At 47.9% G+C, this 18,029-nt stretch overlaps 2 protein-coding genes across 3 annotated transcripts in view; one reads left to right on the top strand and one right to left on the bottom strand.

The window, feature by feature from the left end:
• Nucleotides 1-10,472, top strand: part of DTX4 (deltex E3 ubiquitin ligase 4) — a 32,518-nt gene extending 22,046 nt beyond the window's left edge. Inside the window, exons 8-9 of one of the 2 annotated variants that reach the window (XM_032488730.1) lie at nucleotides 3,344-3,433; nucleotides 7,042-10,472. In XM_032488730.1, the coding sequence (XP_032344621.1) occupies nucleotides 3,344-3,433; nucleotides 7,042-7,275 (324 nt within the window). In that variant the 3' untranslated portion in view covers nucleotides 7,276-10,472. Of the gene's footprint in view, nucleotides 1-1,905; nucleotides 3,323-3,343; nucleotides 3,434-7,041 lie in introns of those variants that run through there. The other variant, XM_032488731.1, reaches the window with a different exon arrangement.
• Nucleotides 10,473-10,803: 331 nt separating this feature from the next.
• On the bottom strand, nucleotides 10,804-15,307 carry LOC102511332 (macrophage-expressed gene 1 protein). Its single transcript, XM_014563420.2, has one exon. It carries the CDS (start codon nucleotides 15,218-15,220, stop codon nucleotides 13,067-13,069), a length of 2,154 nt encoding a protein of 717 aa, XP_014418906.2. The 5' UTR covers nucleotides 15,221-15,307; the 3' UTR covers nucleotides 10,804-13,066.
• Between the last annotated feature and the right edge of the window lie 2,722 nt (nucleotides 15,308-18,029).

Below are 18,029 nucleotides of genomic sequence, written 5' to 3' on the forward strand. Positions count from 1 at the left end.
TCCCCACTCTCTTCCACTGTTCTCACTTTCTTAGGTGTCCTTCCGGGGTATCCCCTCCTCCCATCTTTACACGAAGGGTGACATATCAAGACACACTGTGCTGCACCCTGCATTTTCAATGCCAGTTTGGTCTGTGGCTATTCCCGTGTCAGTACAGAGAGAGCTTCCTCCTTCTTTCTTAGCTCTGCATAAGAATCCATTGTCTAAATGAACCATCATTTATATGCAAACAGTCTCCATTTGATGGGCATGTGGATTGTTTCCAATCCTTTTTTTACAACAAGTAATGTAATGAATAATAACTTCGCACGCATGTGACTGTATCTGTCGAATCATCTTCTAGAAGGGGAAGTGTTTTTGTTAAAGGGTATTTGTATTCATAATTTGATAGATAGTCCTTGACTTTTGTAGGCATTTCTTTCCTCTTTTGATTCTTTGAAAGACAGTCGTAAGGAACAGATCGAACAATTTTCTTGACAGTAAATGCCAGTATGTTCCTTCCTTCACACATTGAAGCTTTTTCTGAGTATTCTAGGGTGCTTATGGGATTCATTTATTTAGCAAATGTTTATTAGTTTATCCTCCTTTCCTCCCTCCTCCTTGCTTTCCTCCGTCTTGTCTTTTATTTCACAAACGTTTGAGTGTGGACTGTGCACCAGGCATGTTCAACCAAGTCCTCACTGCCCTGAAGTCCCCATTCTAGTGAGATGAGGAAGAAATAAAACAGGAAGATGTAACAGCTTGTGAAAGAATTGAACACAAAAACATGATTCTTCTTCGAAGGACTTACCAACTAGTCAGGCAGAAAGAAATACACATCACTAAGCTCCAGAGTGAAAACTGATGTGTGTCACTGATAAAAGCTGTGGGAGGCTGTGTGGACAAGGGCAACGCAAAAGACATTCAAAACCCAGTGGACCTGGGTTTCCATTCCTGGCTCACTCTTCCTTAGCTGGAGATTTTGGACCTTGACAACTTGACCTTTCTGAGCCCCATTTCTGTGTGTGCGCAGCTGGGAGCTTAATCTACAGGGGTATTTGTAAGGATGGGCAATACGATCATAGGTACATTTGTGGTCCCCAGGCACAGTACCAAGGTGCTCAGTACCTGGTCCCCATCATTATTGAGTATCCTACTTGCCAGGGTAAGGATGAGAGCCAATTCCGTCTTTCTGGTAGGGTCAGAGGAGACTTTTTGGGGCAGGGCACTCGCTCATAGAGCCTTGAAAGACATGAAGAAATGAAAGACAGCGTTTTTAGTTGGAGGACACAGCAGAGTTCCTTATGGGGTGTGGAAGGCCCATAAGGAAGAGCGACATTTGGTTAAGACTTGCCAAAGTGGGAGAGGGGAGGAGGGAGCATGAAGGATGTGGAAGACAGATGAGGCAGTGAGGAAGAGTGGCCAGGTCATGGAAAGCCGTGAACACTAGGGTGAGGGCCGTGGACTTTCCTTGACAGGCTGGGAGAGGGAGGGGCTTCCCCGAAGGTTGCTGGGTGTGTGGTTAGGATTACGGGAGGTCGTGTGATTGGAATTATGCTTTACGAAAGCCAGTTTGGCAAAGGAGTGAGGGATGACTGACGGACCAATTAGGAGACCACTGCGATAATTCAGGTTCCAGTCATGGGGCCTGAACAAGGGAGGGGCCAGAACAAGGGAGAGCGAGATATGGTGGGATGTCGGGGCAAGTGAGACTTCTGGAATGACCCTAGGGCTGCCAGGGGGAAGGTAGGGACATGAATGATAATTTGGGCATCCTGGCCTTGTGGGAAGCAGGACAGACTGACATGGACAAAGGTTGGGGGTGGGGCAGCCACCTGGGGGGATGTTCTTTTTTCAAAGTCTCCAAGGCTGAAGAATGGGAAGCCTGCACTGGGGTATAGAGGTGTCTGCATGCTACCTCTGCAGGTGCCACGGAAAACCCAACTTGTGCCAAAGGAAATGCATCTAGGCACTGTCCTTACAGCCACTCCATAGGTCACCCCTGAGAGCCAGCAGCAGGACACTCAGCGCCACATCCATCCCCGGAGGGCCCAGGGACCACTAGCTGGGGCTGTCGTGAGGAGTGAGGACCTTTAAGCTCTGCCTTCACTGCAGAGAATGATTCTCAGGGGGAGAAGCTCTGAGCGGGGCCGAGCCAGAGTCGTGACTGCTCAGCTTGGCAGCCTGCCGGGTGCACACAGCCTGGCTGGGCCAGTGCCAGGCAGGCGTCTGTGTTGGCGGCACCACGGGCAAGTCCCAGGCAGGAGAAGAGCCGGCAGAGCCGTGGTCGGAATCAACCCTTGGTCAGGCAGCCTGACTTAGAAACAGCCATGGCCATGGGAATGGCGTCTACGTGGAGCAATTTCACACAAATGTGAAATTCACAACTGTCAGATGCTGGGACTCCCGGAAGACTTTGTTGCCACTTTCCATTTCCAGCGATCTTTCCCTTCTCTGAGACCCGCTTGTATTTATCATGCTGCTCAGTTTGCAAAATTGTACACGGTTCTGAACCAGGCTGTTAAAAAAATCTGTAGTCACATAATTATTAAATCGTTTTGGAACCTTTGTCCATAACAAGAGAAAATGAAAATTGTGTGTTTGCTTGCAGTTCTGTCGTTGATTTGTTCACTTGCTTATTCATTTGTTTGGCCAGGATGCATTTACTGATCCTCTGTGTGGGAGCTGTGCCAGGAGTGATGTGGAGTATCAGTATTATCCTGACTTCGTTTGGAAGGGATTTTAGAACAGGGTTTCACAGACTCTGGGGGAACCAGGGAAGCTCAGAAATTATAGACAAATGTTTGTGTGTAGGGGGGGAAATCTGTGCATTGTTACTGGGAGAAAGCCCCTCGGTATTCATGAACTTCTCAAAGGGGCCTCTGGACCAATCCGAACTCTGATTAGGAAGCCTGGTTTTTGACTGAATTCTGCTTCAGTTTCTTTCCCACCCAGTGTCCTTAGACCAATCGTTATTGTTAAACAAGAAAGCAAACCAAAACCCCATGAGGACAAAGGAGAAAATCTACAAGAATCGTTCGGATAATTCTGATTGCATGGCTTATGGCTCACAGGCACTTGTGTTATTCTGAGCAGTTTAGGGTGGGGAATTAACACCCCAAGAGAGGGCTCTGGCTAACACAGCTGGGAGGCAGCAGCTCCGGGTGCAAATCCAGGTCCAGGGACTCCAGAATGCATGTGTTAAACCACTTCGCCCACCACGGTTTGAGTCTGTTCTCTGTCTAGACTCTGTGGCCATGATGATTGTCATCATTGTTTGAATCAGTCACAGCCTGCATCTTCCCCACCCCCCATCAAAACTAGTTTGGAAAATGCTCTTTGCTCTCTTTCTTTCTGCTTCCAGGGGCCAGAGCACCCAAATCCTGGGAAGAGTTTCAGCGCTCGTGGCTTCCCACGACACTGTTACCTCCCGGACAGCGAGAAAGGGAGAAAGGTAAGAGTGGGCTTCCAGGTAGGGCCGGCAAATTTGCTTCTGTGTTGGGGCCCCAAGTTTGCTCCCTGTGATGCTGAACAGAACTGTGCATCTCTCTCCAGATGCACATGTAACAAAGGCTTAGTCGAGTCAACAAGAGACAAGGGTGGATATGAGTAGAAGTTTATTTTCGCAGGGTGGTGGTGGCTGGACGTTCAGCTTTTTCCTCTCCCGAATTTTACAGGCAATAATTTATCTATCTATCCTTCCTAGAGGAAGGATCAGGTCCCTGGACCAACACCAGCGCAACACCTAGGAGCCTGATATAAATGCAGAACCTCAGAACCTGCTTCATTCTAACAAGATCCCAGGTGATCTGACAGCACGTTAAAGCTCGAGAAGCACTGTTCTGAAGCATGATTTCAATTTGTGGGATTTTATTTATTTACTTTTTATGAATACTTTGACTTTCCACAAAAGAGCAGAGGGAAAAAATCACCGGGTTTCTGGATTCCTGGTGATTCCCAATTAGGCTTCAGTTGTTCTATGAACTCCAAAATTAGAACTAAAATTTCATGTTCATTTTTCTGTGGGTAAGCCCAGAAAAATCACTGGATTTTCAAAAGATTCCCTGATCTCAAAAAGGAAAAGAACTGTTGATTTCTTGGATAAGAGGTGCATCTTAGTTAGCTTTCTCTAGGTCAAGCTGTGTAACAAACAACCTCTAAATTTCAGCGGCTTCCTTCAACCAGTGTTTATTTCTCATACACTTTGCTTGTTAATGGCTGTGGCTTGGTTGCTGCTGGGGGTCAGCTTTCATGCGCTCCATGTGGCTTCCTGTTCTGGAGTCCAGGCTGAAGGTGCATCCCTTCTGAGGTCCAACCTCTTCCCATAGGAGGGGGCAGAGGGCCCCGAGAGAATCCCAGCAGAAGTGTACCATCCCATTAAAGCTGCTCCTGGAAGCTTGTTACTTCCGCTAACCTTTCACAGGCCCCTGGCAAGTCATGCACGAGGCAAAGAAGACGAGGAGCGGGTTGGTAGAGAGGCCCCTTGGGTCTTATGGCCAAGGGTGGCTATAGTCCATCACGGGGCAGGAAGCAGATAGTCTGGAACAATGAGAGAATCAACCATGTCATCATGAAGAAGTGCCCAGTGCAGTGTCCCCAGATTAGGACTCACAGTCAGTCCTGATACCCATTTGCCCTTAACAGCCAGATTCCTAAGTCTGAGCCCTAGATCTGCAGTCCCAGCTCCTGGCCAGCTGCTGGCTAAATGTCTCCACCTCTTGCCAAGAGCTGCTCCTCTGCCAGGCCTCCCTCTTTATGTTAATGACATACCCTGAATCCCTGGGACAAAAGTGGACACATGAACCATCTTGGATGTGGGCTCTGAACTACCACATTCTTCCCTGAGCTGCCCCCCAAACTGCTTGAACCCTTTCCTGACCCTGCCACTACCCGCCTTGTTATCTGTCACCGGAACAGTGATCCTGAAACAATTTCTAGCATCGCATCTCCTTTGTTTAAAAGAATTAAAGTGACATCAATCAATGATACTTCTATAAAAAGTGTTTTTAATTAAAAATTTTTTAAAAAGAAAGAAAGTGAGAGAAAACAACAGAAAATTGTTTGGATGGCTTTGCCTTCCTTCTTCACAAGGATAGTCTCAGCTTAACATACGAGGCCTACTGGTGTGGTCTGAGCCGTCCCCTCTCACTAATTCCTCACCCTCATCCTTCATGTCTGCCGTTCCCAGGCCCTAACCTTGGGCTCCATTGCCGAGCAAGGTAATAAGAGCACAGGCTTTGGAGCCAGACCAGCCTGGGTTCAAATCCTCGTTCTGCCATTTATCAGATGTGTGGGAACTGACATAATGTTTCCTTAAGTCTCAGTGTCTTAATCTATAAGAGTGGTGATCATTCTATCTGGGTGGACAAGATGCTATAAGAATTAAATGCAGGTAGCATTGACAAAATGCTCAATGTGATGGCAGCAATTTTAATTATCCATGACTTGGGGGGTATTTATTGACTGTGTCTGCATGTCCTTCTCTACTCTTATACCTCAAGTCCTCCCCTCTCTTTGAGACTTGGCTCAGAAACAGCCTCCTCCACGAGCTCAATACTGAGCCCCACTGGCATGTCAGTGGAGTAATGACTGAGACCAAGGACTGTCAAGTTAGACAGCCCTGAAATCAAAGCTTTCCCCCAGCACCTACCAGCTGTATGACCAAGGCCAGCCTTTCATGTTCTGAGCCTGTTTCCTCTTCTGCAGAGAAGGGATAATGAGCATCCTGTCTTACCCAATTATTATAAACACCACAGTGCCTGGCACTTGGTTAAGTAAACACTCAGGAAATGGTAGCTCTTAGTTTCAATATCTGCTATTCTTATTGCTATAAGGATTCCCCACCTCCGGCTCGTACCATGTTCACAGTCATTCAGTTTTGAACCCCATGCATTTTTATCAGGTGCCTTCTTCATGCTGGTCAGGGTGTCTGGCATTTGTCTTACTCAACAAAGATTTTGTTCAATGTAGCTGAATGACAACATTCTGCATCTCTAACACCTCTCTGAGTCTCACTTGTATACTAGAGGCCATAATGGCACCTGCCAGACCTGCCTCAAAGGGAGGTTGTGAGGACCAGATGAGAAAATAGATATGAAATAGCCTGGAAGAGGTCAAAACGCTTCCACCACATCCCTGGACAAATATCTCACAACTTTGGCTAAGTCAAAGCTACATTCAGTAAATTAATACCACATTCAGATGGAGGTGGAGGTGGTGGTGGTGGAGGAGGAGGAGGTGGAGGAGGTGGAGGTGGAGGAGGAGGAGGTGGAGGAGGTGGAGGTGGAGGAGGAGGAGGTGGAGGAGGTGGAGGTGGAGGAGGAGGTGGAGGTGGAGGAGGATGTGGTGGTGGAGGAGGAGGTGGAGGAGGAGGAGGAGGTGGAGGAAGAGGTGGAGGAGGCGGTGGGAAACACGGGTCAGAAGATCTCAGGTCATGAGTGCCTTGAATTCCTAGAGCCTATCTTTTAAAATGCAGCTATGATGTTGGTACCTAATATGTGTTGAGTGGATGTGCCAGGCATTACTGCCCAAGTGCTTTTCACCTAATGCCCCGTAAGGTGCTCCAAACCTTTAGAGGTAAATTGTATCACTGCCATTGTATATGTAGGGAAATTAAAGCTCAGAGAGTGATGGAACTCGTCCAAGGTCACACAGTTAGTAGGTGACAGAGTCAAGACTTAACCTGCAGGTTCATGACTCCACTTCCAAATCACTTTCTTTTATTATTATTATTATTAATCATATTATTATTTTCATTATTATTATATTGAAGTATAGTTGATTTACAATATTGTGTTAGTTTCTGGTGTACAGCAGTATTATTTGCAATAGCCAAGACATGGAAGCAACCTAAATGTCTATTAACAGATGACTGGACAAAGAAGATGTGGGGTATAAATACAATGGAATATTACTCAGCCAAATCCCTTTCTGTTCACTGTGCTGCTTAGCGTATCATGACCCAGGAAGGGTTAGAACCCTTGGGAGGACTCTCAACCATCCAAGGGCTAGTCTCTGACCCACACTGAATGTCAGGCTCTGATCTCCTGCCTTTTCTCTTAGGTCCTGAAGCTGTTGCTCGTGGCCTGGGATCGCCGCCTCATCTTTGCCATCGGTACGTCCAGCACCACGGGCGAGTCAGATACCGTCATCTGGAATGAGGTCCATCACAAGACAGAGTTTGGCTCTAATCTCACTGGCCATGGCTACCCAGATGCCAATTACCTGGATAATGTGCTGGCTGAACTGGCCGCCCAGGGCATTTCTGAGGACAGCGCTGCCCAGGAGAAAGACTGAGTTGGCGGGGCTTTGGGGTGGGAGGGGCCACGGGGACCACAGGGCCAGAAGTGGGGAGAGTCAAGATGGAAGTGAGTGCCGTGCCCTCCCGGCCCCCTCGTCTCCCCTCTTGCCCTGCCTCCATCCCCCCATCCCTCCGGCCACAGAGGGGAGCTAGATTGAATAAGATGGTGTCATTCACAAACCTCATCCAACACCAAGGGGACATGGGGTGAGGGCCATCCTCGGTCTGTTCCCATGGAGTTTTCGGTGCTGGGTAGGCAGGAAGCCCCTCGTCCCCCGAAGTAGGGGCATGGTCAGCACACCTGGGGCGTGGGCACTCCACACCCTGGCCTTGTGAAGCTGGAGGTTCAGTGCCTCCGCTGGCTTCCTGCTGCTTCCACTCTGCTTTGAGAGCGGAGTTTCTGCTTTTCTCTCCTCCACTGGAGGTGAGAATCTCTCACTGTGCAAGATAAGGGTGGGCAAAGGGGTGAACCGCGAAACTGCTGTGAAATCAGAAGTCGATGCCTCTGTGGACAGCGAGGGAGCACTTCTTGCCAAGAGGGTCCGGGCAGCCGGGCTTCTGGGAGCATGGTCAGCTCTCATCACAGTCCTGGCTCCCTGGGGCCCTCCCTCTTCCTCACACCTTTGACCTGTCCAAAGAGGCATCTGATTCTCTTGTGTGGATGGATGGACTCGGATTCCTCTCTGGGGCGGCATCCCCTGATGTCTCCAGCCCCTATCTGATCAGACCAGAGCCTGCATCCACTTAGCATCTGAACTGTCCTCAGGGAGAGGATCCCATAGCCTTCTTCCCAGCTCATCCCAGACCAGCGCAAAGATTCCATGAGTTTCATCAAGTCACTGTGAGTGGAGCCCAGGCTGGGCTCTGTGCCGTCTGTGTATGTGCATATACATGTGCGTACGTGTGTGTGCGTGTGCACGCCGCTGGCCCAGGTTGGTGGAGAGTCCCATCGTGTTTTCACGCTCTGTTTTGCAAGATGTCAAACCTCAGTTCTGATGGGGATGAAACAGCCAGGCTGTGGTCCCTTGACCTGCCTCACCCTTTGCCAACCCATCCCATTGTAAACTTGGACACAGCCGGAGACTTGGGGAGAGGTGGAAGGTGAGGGCTGGACTGACCCCTTTTTCTGCCTCTTTCAAGATCGGATCCGAGCCAGTCTCCATCCAGTCTTGTTGCTATGAGGGCTTCAGTCTGTCTCCGTGCGTATTTGCTAATCAGAGCCTGGAGCTGGTGCTGAGCCCCCTCATCAACTTCACTGATCACAGGCCGACCCAGAGTGTGAGGGAGACTAGCTCATCCCCAACAGGGGTGGGACCACATTATGGTCCAGTCCATCCTGCTTCTGGGTTGCATCCCAGGACCCTGTCTGATCCTTCTCCGACATTCCTCTTACCTTCATCTCCCTCTAATGAAGGAATTGGGGGTCAGGGAGCAGAGAAGGGGGATCAAAGAAGGGAAACTCAAGTCTCCCTTTGAAAGTGGGTTCTTTGAACTACGTGTTTGGGGGAAGTTCCTCTGGATACTAATTTGAATTTATATACCTCATGTTTGGGGGGTTTGACGTATATATATATATATGCATATATCTATTTCATAATATTTGGAAGGTTTTGGATGCTGGAAAAATGGAAACAAAAGAACTTCCCAAAATGGTACTTACGTTATTCTGAGAGCCGGCTCCTGTTGGCATTCCTGTGGCCAGTGGGTTCCCAAGTGTTACCTAGCTCCTGGAAGCAGGCTGAGCCTTCCTCCTTTAACAAATGGCCCTGGGGATGTTGATCAGCTATGGCAGAGGGTGCTCTGGCAGGAGGAATTGTTCCTGTAGTATTGATTCCAGCCACTTCTACCAGACGGCAGCCATTTAACTCACCAGCAGACCAGGAGGTTGGACCGAGTGTTCACCGCACTAGGGGGTAGTTTCCTGCCACAGTCAGGAAGGAAACACCCAAACTCAGTGGAAGAGACATCCCTGCTGTGTTTAATGCCAAGCCCATGCCCTCTGCCAGGCTACCATGTGCCAGAGATGCTGGAGAGCCTCTCTGCAAGCTTGGTACCATCCCCACCTTCATTCAGCATCCTTGCCAAGGACCCACTGGGCTCCTCACTCACAGGAGATAAGGAAACAGATTGAAGGTCAGTGGATAGACATGGAGCTGTGCAGTAGGAGGTGGGGAAAGGAAGGCGAATGCTTTGACAACTGGCAGTGGGCAATGGGGAGAGACTGGTTTCCCCGCAGCAGGCAGAAGAAGGTGTGGGTGGAGAAGAGATCTGCCAAGAGCAGAAGGAAGAGGACGCAGGGAATGCGTCGGGCAAGCATTGTGCCGGGGGCAGTACCACTTTGAGAGTTAGTCTTCATACCTTCAAGCCTTTCCCCCTAGGATGCTGGTAGTGTCGGTGCCCCGTGTCTCTTCCTCTCTGAGGATGCTTGGTAGGGGCTGCCTCATCCTCATGCTGCTCTTCTTGGGGGTAGGACCTTCTGGGCAGAAGGGATCTTGAATTTCCTTTCTAACACTGTGCCAGGCAAGGCGGGGGGCATTCCTTCGCTCGCTCGCTCTCTCGTGCCAGCCTGGAAATGTAGTCTCGGGTTCGGTGAGAACCCTGCCAGCAGAGGCTCTGTGCATCCCCCACTCTGACATGGGATGCTCTCCCACCGGAAGCCCTGCTGTGTTCCCCGCCCATGCAGGGATTCCCATGCCTTTCCTTTCATCGTCTTAAGCACCAGCAGCCTAGTTCCCCCTTCCTGAGTCTCCAGGGGTGACACGTGGGATTGGAGACAAATCTTGTTATAGTCTCATCCCTTAAAAGATGAACTGTGTATGTGTAGTTGCATGTGCCTTTGTGTTTTCATCCCCCCACCCCTTCCCCCTTTTGTAAAACTTCTACTTCTCTGTGGTTTTATACTTGGTCGGAAGTACTCGTCCTGGTATTGCACTGTTTGGGCATGAAAGGATTGGAGGAAGGTCCCGTGTGGTACGAGAAAGGGCCTTGTCCTCTTTGCTTGTCTGTGGTCACTGGCATTTGATGGGGAGCGGGGAGGGGTTGGTTCTGGGAAAGGGCAGGTGAATGTCCTAATGTGAATCTTTGTAACTGGTGTGTTTTGAGGTCCTTGCTGTGGCTCTGTGGGAGGACATCGCCACCTGGTGCTCATGACGTGTATGTGCAGAACAATAAATGGCAAATGAACAACCACAAACTGCTGTTGTTGTTAACCTGCTTTCTGTAGATCGGTGCACCTACCTGGGCGGCATTGGGGTACTTCGCCAAGTCAGCAAGCAATCACAAGTCCTTCCGCTGAGTGGAGGAGTCCCTTTTTCTAATTTTCTTTCACCTTTTTTCTACTCACACATTTAACCAAGTAACCTGGCCTGACTTCTCGTTCCTCTAAAGAAACAGACCATGTGGCAAGGGGGAAATACAACTGAAACTGTGGGGGAAAGACCATCTTAAAAACCATGAATGTTTGCTTCTTAAAGTTCCCTTCACCTGATGACAATATCATGTATGTTTCAATAGTTTACAGGCTGTTGTTTTTCAAACACATGTTTAATATTGATCATCCTGATACTAATGAGAACACAGAAATAAAATGCAATTGCAAAGCCTCGTTTGTCACCCAAATGCATCTCTGTTCCTGAAAGTCCACGGAGTGTGGTTTTCTTGGAAGCCCGGATTTGTCTTGGGCAGACCCCAGCCCGAGCGACACGGTCAGGAAAGCGGGACTCAGAAAGCAGACGCTGTGAACCCCCCCATCGGGGTTCTGACTGTGCAAAATGACTTGATGAATGTCAACCGCAAACCCCTTGCTTCTGGTTTCCTGTGGATGAACAGTCAGACGGAGCGTCCCTCAAGTACACGTTTTAATGCATATTTATGTGCAATGTTGTTAGAAATAAAAGTTTGTGAAGAGCTCTCTGTTTCAACGGGCAGTTAGTGCATTAAAAGCCTGGGAGCTTATAGATATACTTTGTCTCTCTGACTCAGTGGTCTTCAAAGATCTCATGGGGAAGTAAGTCAGCATTGGCAGGAAAGTGGTTAGCTTGGCTAAAACATACCCACAAAACACCCAGAGGTTAAGGTTAAGTTTTAATGCTTAAGAAGAAGCAGGGGTAAGTAGAGAGGTTGCAGAAATCAGTGTTCCCAGCTGGGAGCAGGGCTCAAATTTTGTAAATCACTTCTCTGTATCGCAGTGGGAGATGGATGAGTAAACCTTCTCCCATCTTCCCACAGGCGGGGATGCTTCAGGGTCCTCAGAAGAAGGACCTAGTGGAACATTCTTGATGGTGAATGTTAATGAAGAAAGGACAGATTATCCAATGACATTTGATTTGGTGAAGAACTATGTAACTTTTTAAAGTGTTGTGGGGGAACATTAATAGATTCACCCTAGTCGTTACAATTAGGTGAGGCAGTTATTAAAACTGGGCAAAGCCTCGAATGCCAAGTAACAACCATGCATCCTGCTAGATGTCCCAGGGAGGTCAGCCTGGAACTGAAATAAATGCGTCACAAGTGATGTCGGATGCCTTTTTTGCTTCATGTAAAATTATTGATTTGATCATGTCAGTCCCCTTTCTGCTGGAAAAAAAAAAGGCAGGGTACATAATTGGTAAAAAATACTTCAACCTTCCCTGTTGAGGTTTTGGGGAGGAAGGGGTGCCTAGGTGTGGGTTTACTTTGACTTCTCGGAGTTTTCCTTGTATCCCACTCCCAGAAAAATGCACGCCTCTTGTTGGAATGTGGGGTGTGTGGGCGTGTGTGTGTGTTCAAGTGTGTGTGCACGGGATGGGAGGATGGAGAGGGGGGCGGCCATCCACGGAGGAGGAGGGCTTTGTACCTTGGTAACAGAACATGAAATAGTAATGCCCGATCTACCCGAAGCTGTAGCTGCTCCCTTTGCCCCATTTACGAGGAGCTAAGGGGACAAAACCAGGTAATTGGTTGTGGGTAAGAATCCCTATCTCCCACGAGCACCAGAATCTTTTCCAGTTTTCACCCTTTCTTCACTCATTCCTTGTCTCCAAACTATCCCTTCTCCCTTGACCTCCTAATAGAAGCTCATATGCTGTATTAATATTTTCTGAGGACTTTATGATACCAGTCTGAAGTCCAAGAGGGGCCTCGTCTAAGTAAGTCTTAACCGTGGAGAAGCTGGACCAGGTGGCCTGGAATAGGCACCATCTCTCCCCTCGGCTGCTGCTGAGATGACACAGAGGAGGCGACGCAGTCCGCTGACGGAGATCCATCAAAACTGAAAACCATAGCCAAGCGGAACTTCCCGTGTCTCCTGGGGGCTTTGTCAGCCTCCAGGAGCTTGAAATCCAGACAGCTTAAAACATACACACATATGCACACAATGGTGGGAGAGTAACACCCAAAGGAAGACATTCTTATAGCTCATGAATTGGAAATCTTAGCTGACCTCATATTAAATGCATTGCCTCCAAATCCAAATGTCAACCTTCTCCCTCCTCCCTTTTTGCACATATGCATGTAGGTGAAGATAATTAATAACGCAAGGTGAGAAAAGACACTCCCTTCATGTTTTAGTCCCCGAGGTGACTTCTGCTTAAAAAAAAAAATCACAGCAGCTCTCCAACCCCTCCCCGACCTTGTCCACGTACCTCCATTCATTTCCTGGCCCAGAGACTTAAGGAGGTCACAAAGTTACACCTGCTTTCTGTTGTGCTTGAACTTCAATACTTAGGAAGGCAGCAGTGGAGAAAGGAAAAAGAAAGACGTGCCAGACGCTCTGGCTGGAGATGAGAGAAATGGTTTCCTGGGAGAAATCTAGGCTGGGCTCTGCTCCTGCTCTTGGTCACAGGTGTCTCCAGCCACTGTGGTGCCTGGGACAAAACTCTGCCTCTCATCCTGCAAAGTGAGGTAGCCCCTCTTCCTGTACTTCCGGATGCCAAAAATGGCCAGGACCATGACAGCTACCAGGATGGCCATGACCCCCAGGGTGATCCCGGCTGCTGCTCCTCCTGACAGGCCACTGCCATCCCCGTGGATGGTCTTCATGGCCCTGCGAAGCTCGAGCGGCTCTCCCAGCCTCCACAGGTGGGTCTGAGAATCTTTAATCCAGGATCTCGCAGTCTCACTATTGGTCACTATGACCGTGTTGGTGGCCACCTGACTCATGAGGGGTGGCCGGCAGTAAGGTGGGAGCCTGGCAGGGGGCAGAGACCCTCCCGTAAAAAGCCCGGCCTTGATGCAGTAAGACACTTGGCATCCATCGCTGATGAGGGCTAGGTGCTGACTGAAACCCCCGGGACATTTTTTTAAGGAAGGTGCCCGTAAATCTCCAGTTACAGCAGAATCCACCAAGGGATTCCCAACGGTACAGCTAAAGAACCCACCAAAGGGGACTGAAAACCTGTATCCAATCTCATAGTCCTGAGAAGCACATACCTTGAGGTTTTCAAAAAGTCTCAATGGAAAATAGCCAGCCGGGCAGGACTGTGCATTGGTCAAAGGGTTTATGCTCTTCCCACTATAGAGGCCCCCAAAAAGTAGTCCTGAGTTTTCTGCTACTTGGCCTCTGGCCACACACCAAAACGCCCTAAATTCAGCCTTCGCCACTTGGAACACATCTTCACACACCGTCTTGCAGAAGATGAGGAAGGTGCACTTCCGTGGACACTCCAGGTGGTTATAACCCTCCTCGTGGATCTGGGATAGCAGTTGGATTGGGGAGTAGCCGGAGGGGCAGGAGAAATCGCCCGTGAGTGGATTCTTCTGCTCCAAGTTTTGGCAGAGTGAGACAACCTCATTCCCTGAGAGCTGAGTGCATTCCTGATAAACTCCGCCAAAGGAGAAATTGGTCATTTTCCCCTCGCAAGAGCCATCATCAGTGTTAGCCTGGAAATTGAAGTTGGGCGAGTTGAGATCCGTGCAACCAGGGTAAGTGTTAAATGCATAATAGCGTCTCACAGCAGTTTCCACCGTCTTAGACAACTTTCTCACCAAGGGCCCCGGCAAGTGAGGCAGCATGTCAGGGTTGATGAAGAAATACAGAGGCAGGCCGGCGCGGTCTACGGCCACCAGGTGGTTGGTGATGCCCTGCTGCCAGGTCTGGAGGGTGATGCCTGGGTAAAAGGGAAGCCCTCCGATGCTTTGCACCCTGGAGTTGGTCCTGTTTGAGAGGTAGTTCTTGGTGAAGGCATTCTGCGAGGTGTAGTTCTCCTCAAATTTGAAGTTCACAATGTTTAGGAAGGTGATTCCCGCAGATGCGGTCACAGCACTGTGGCTGCTCTGGCTGTCCTGGAGGAAGGAGGATCTGATGTGGTCCTCTTGGATGAGAGCAGCTCCGGCATCCACGCTAGTGATGACATGGGTACCATAGTTGAGGACCAGGAGTTCTGCCAGGTAGGTGGCCATCCGCGTCTGGTTGTTCTCCAGACAATCAGAAATGTCCATGAGCTCCTTCTTAAATCCCAAGCTTAGTTCTGCATCTGGGTTGATTTTGACTGTGTAGACCAGGTTTCTTACTTGAACCTGGGTAGTTACAGCTTGGTCCTTCACCTGAAGGGTCTTCATCCTCTGGAACTCAGGGGAGAACTTGCCGCTGACTTTGGAAAAAAGAGACAGCTCCGAGTTGATGGAGTAGGAGGTGCTGCTCTGGTAATTCACCCAGGACTCCAGGATTTTTGAGTTCATCTCCAGGTTGCTCTGCTTCTGGGGAATGGTAAAGATTTCATCCGGGATGATGTACTGTCCGTCTTCTGTGGTCCGGCAGTGAGTGTAGGTCAAGCCCATCACCCGTCCCATGTCCACATTCCGCAGATTATCCCAGCCGCCTCCAGGTAAGACTCCCAGAACAGGTAGTTTTAAGGCATTCTTGCATTTTTGAAAGCCAGCCTCATCTGTCACTTCCAGAGGCATGTCCATTTTCGCCCATGCTGCCACTGCCCAGAGAAGGACAGCACCCCTGAAGCGGTTCATGGCTCAGAGAGCCCCAGCCAGACACACCAGTCCTAAGCAGCAGCCAGAGAGCTTGGGGCTAACTGAACTGAGTTACTGAAGCAGAGTTCAGCATTTCTCCTAAAGCCACCAGTTCCCCTTTAGGCTAATCTCATGGTAAAATGGGGAAATGAGAGTTGATTGGAAAACCTAAGGTCCCTCAGGACTGAAAAAACTGTTGTACTAGATATGCAAACACAGCCCTAGATCCTTAACAGTTAACCCCCCTAACTGCCCCTCACCTCCCCCAGCCCTAGGCTGGTTACTCTGCAGCGGTCGTGGGCACTCAGAAATCTAAGTGCCACCACACACTGTACTGTCACCTCCACCAGAGCTTTCCATCTCTGAAAGAAAGCTTTGGTTTTGTTCTTTGTTCACTCTCTTGATGCTTCAGAGTTTCCCTGACTGCTCGCTCTCAATATTTCAGTACTAGTTTGCTTTTACTGTGTGCAGAGTTGGCAATAAGTTGGTGCCTGCTAGGATAACTTTAATCTTTTTATTCTGTTGTTAAGTGGATGTAACCAGTACAGGTGCATAGAAATGAATGTGGCTCTTCATTACTCAATTTTTCTTAAAGCAACAATTCATTTGTTAAGTTATTAGGAGAAGATAATTTCACGAATGTGCTTTTGTGTATAAATGCTAGATCTATTAGACCTCATTATTTAGAATAGTGTTTCCAGGCCCATTGATCTAGGACCAGGATTAATGGAAGCCCAGCTCTATTAACTCTTTGGGACAACTTGTGTGCATCTTATATTTAGAGGTAGCCAGGGAATCTAGAGGTTAATGGAAGTTCCCAATTGCACCCTTACGGCTCCCCAAATCCTGCATGAACCAGATGCAGTGCCAAGACTGAAAAAGTCATGTTTCAATTCACAGGCAACCTGCATGCCTTCTGGAAAGAAGGTTTCAAGGAACTGAATTACTGCTGATTGTCACTGATGCAGCTGACAAGTGTTTTCGGATATAATGAGGTCAGTTGACAAGTTTCACAGGCTGAGCATAACTGGTTATTATTAAAACCTTGACAGTGTTCTGTAAACCCAGAAACACCGCATTCTGGGTCTATCCATGCTTCAGTTATCATGCTCCAGGGAATTCACTTACACTCAAGAAGGATTAATTAATGAACCAGTATCCAGTTTATACTTGGCTAGAGAAGAAAGCCTCTGTACAGGATGTCCTGGTTAATTTATAAAGCAGTTAGTTATAAATTTATAGCTCAGTAGAGTGATCCTAGAATTAGAACAATCAGAGTTGAATGTCCTTGAGAACTTTCATTAAGTCTGTTGAAATATCCACATACATCTCTTGAAACGCTTTCAGGACATGGCTCATCAGAATCAGAAAACTCACTTACATGCAGTTTTGAAGACATGCTGGCAATTTCCAACTTTTTGTGTTCGCTTTAATAGATCCTGATGAGCCCTCACTCTTTTTCAATGAGAATAAAGCAAGATGAATATAGATAATTCTATATTTAGGTGTTCCTAGGTCTCTAAATACCCAGTCGTTGTCATCTGTTGGCAGGGGGATTGTGTTTACTTTTTCATCTATTTTTCAGAGGAAGCACTGGGGACTGAACCCAGGACCTCGTGCATGCTAAACATGCGTTCTACCACTTGAGTTATACCCTCCCTCCCATTTTTTTTTGAATAGCCTTCCTCTTCATTTTTATCATAGCAAAAAAATTAAAAATTGCTAAAAGAGCCAATGAGAGTGAAATCATATTGCATGCCTATGACAAAATATTTTACAGCTTTCATAATTACATTTTCAAACAATTTTAATAACAGGTGAAATTCTTAGACAGAATGTTAAGTGAAACAAAAGCATGATATCCATTCAACATGACCTCAACTATATACAAATACAACTAGCATAATATATTCCAACCAACTCATTGACAGTAATTATATCTAGTATGTAGGCTTTATGATTTAAATGTTTTCCTCTTTTCTGAGTACTTTGAGTTTTTCAACAATGAGTATGTTTTGACTCTGACAAATTTTCCTTGAGAATCTAGCCAGTACCAAACACAGGGATGTGTATTGGGTAATCATCACTTTTTTACTCAGAAAAATAAGCAACAGAGAGACATTAAAAAAAAAAGGGGGACCCAAATAGTTCTGAAATTTCCATATACCTGAAATGATCCAAAGCTATGATTCTGTGTTTGCTGTGCTTGGTGCTCAAGGAAGTTCTCTTTTCAATTTACAGGGAAACAATGAAAGAAGAAGTGCAAATGTTGGGAATTTCAACTTAACTTGAATTTGCACTCCACTGGCAGGAATTGTTGCTCATAATGATCAGGTATGGGGAAGCGGCCTGCAGGAGTTTGACCAGAGCGGTTCACCCACTCCTTTTTGGCTTTCCTCTGCTCAACCAGCAGTGTCTTCTACTTTTTCTTGTATTGAAATGCATAGACAGCCACCTAAACTCTCTAGATGGCCACTCCCAGGGCTGGTGTCTCAAAGTTCAGTTTGGGTCTCTAAAAAGAAAAAGGCAACTTTTCCACAAAAGTTCTGCATATGTGTTATGAGGAGAGTGGTTTCACTTCCTCCAAAAAGAGGGAAGTCCCACGTCTGCTTTCGTTCTCAGTTTGAGCACGTGCAACCTTCTGACAGCATCTCATGCAGAGCCAAGCCATGATTCACATCTGAGGTTCAGTTCTGGGTGGGCTTGGAGCCGGTCCAGGTGTTTCCGTCTTCTGTGTTTCACCTGCAGTCTGAAATAGGAACGTTTGGCTGTGTTTGCAGGGACCATTCTCCTTCTTATTTTTAGCAGG

Source organism: Camelus ferus, chromosome 10 (assembly GCF_009834535.1).
Source record: "Camelus ferus isolate YT-003-E chromosome 10, BCGSAC_Cfer_1.0, whole genome shotgun sequence".
Taxonomy (NCBI): Eukaryota; Metazoa; Chordata; class Mammalia; order Artiodactyla; family Camelidae; genus Camelus; species Camelus ferus.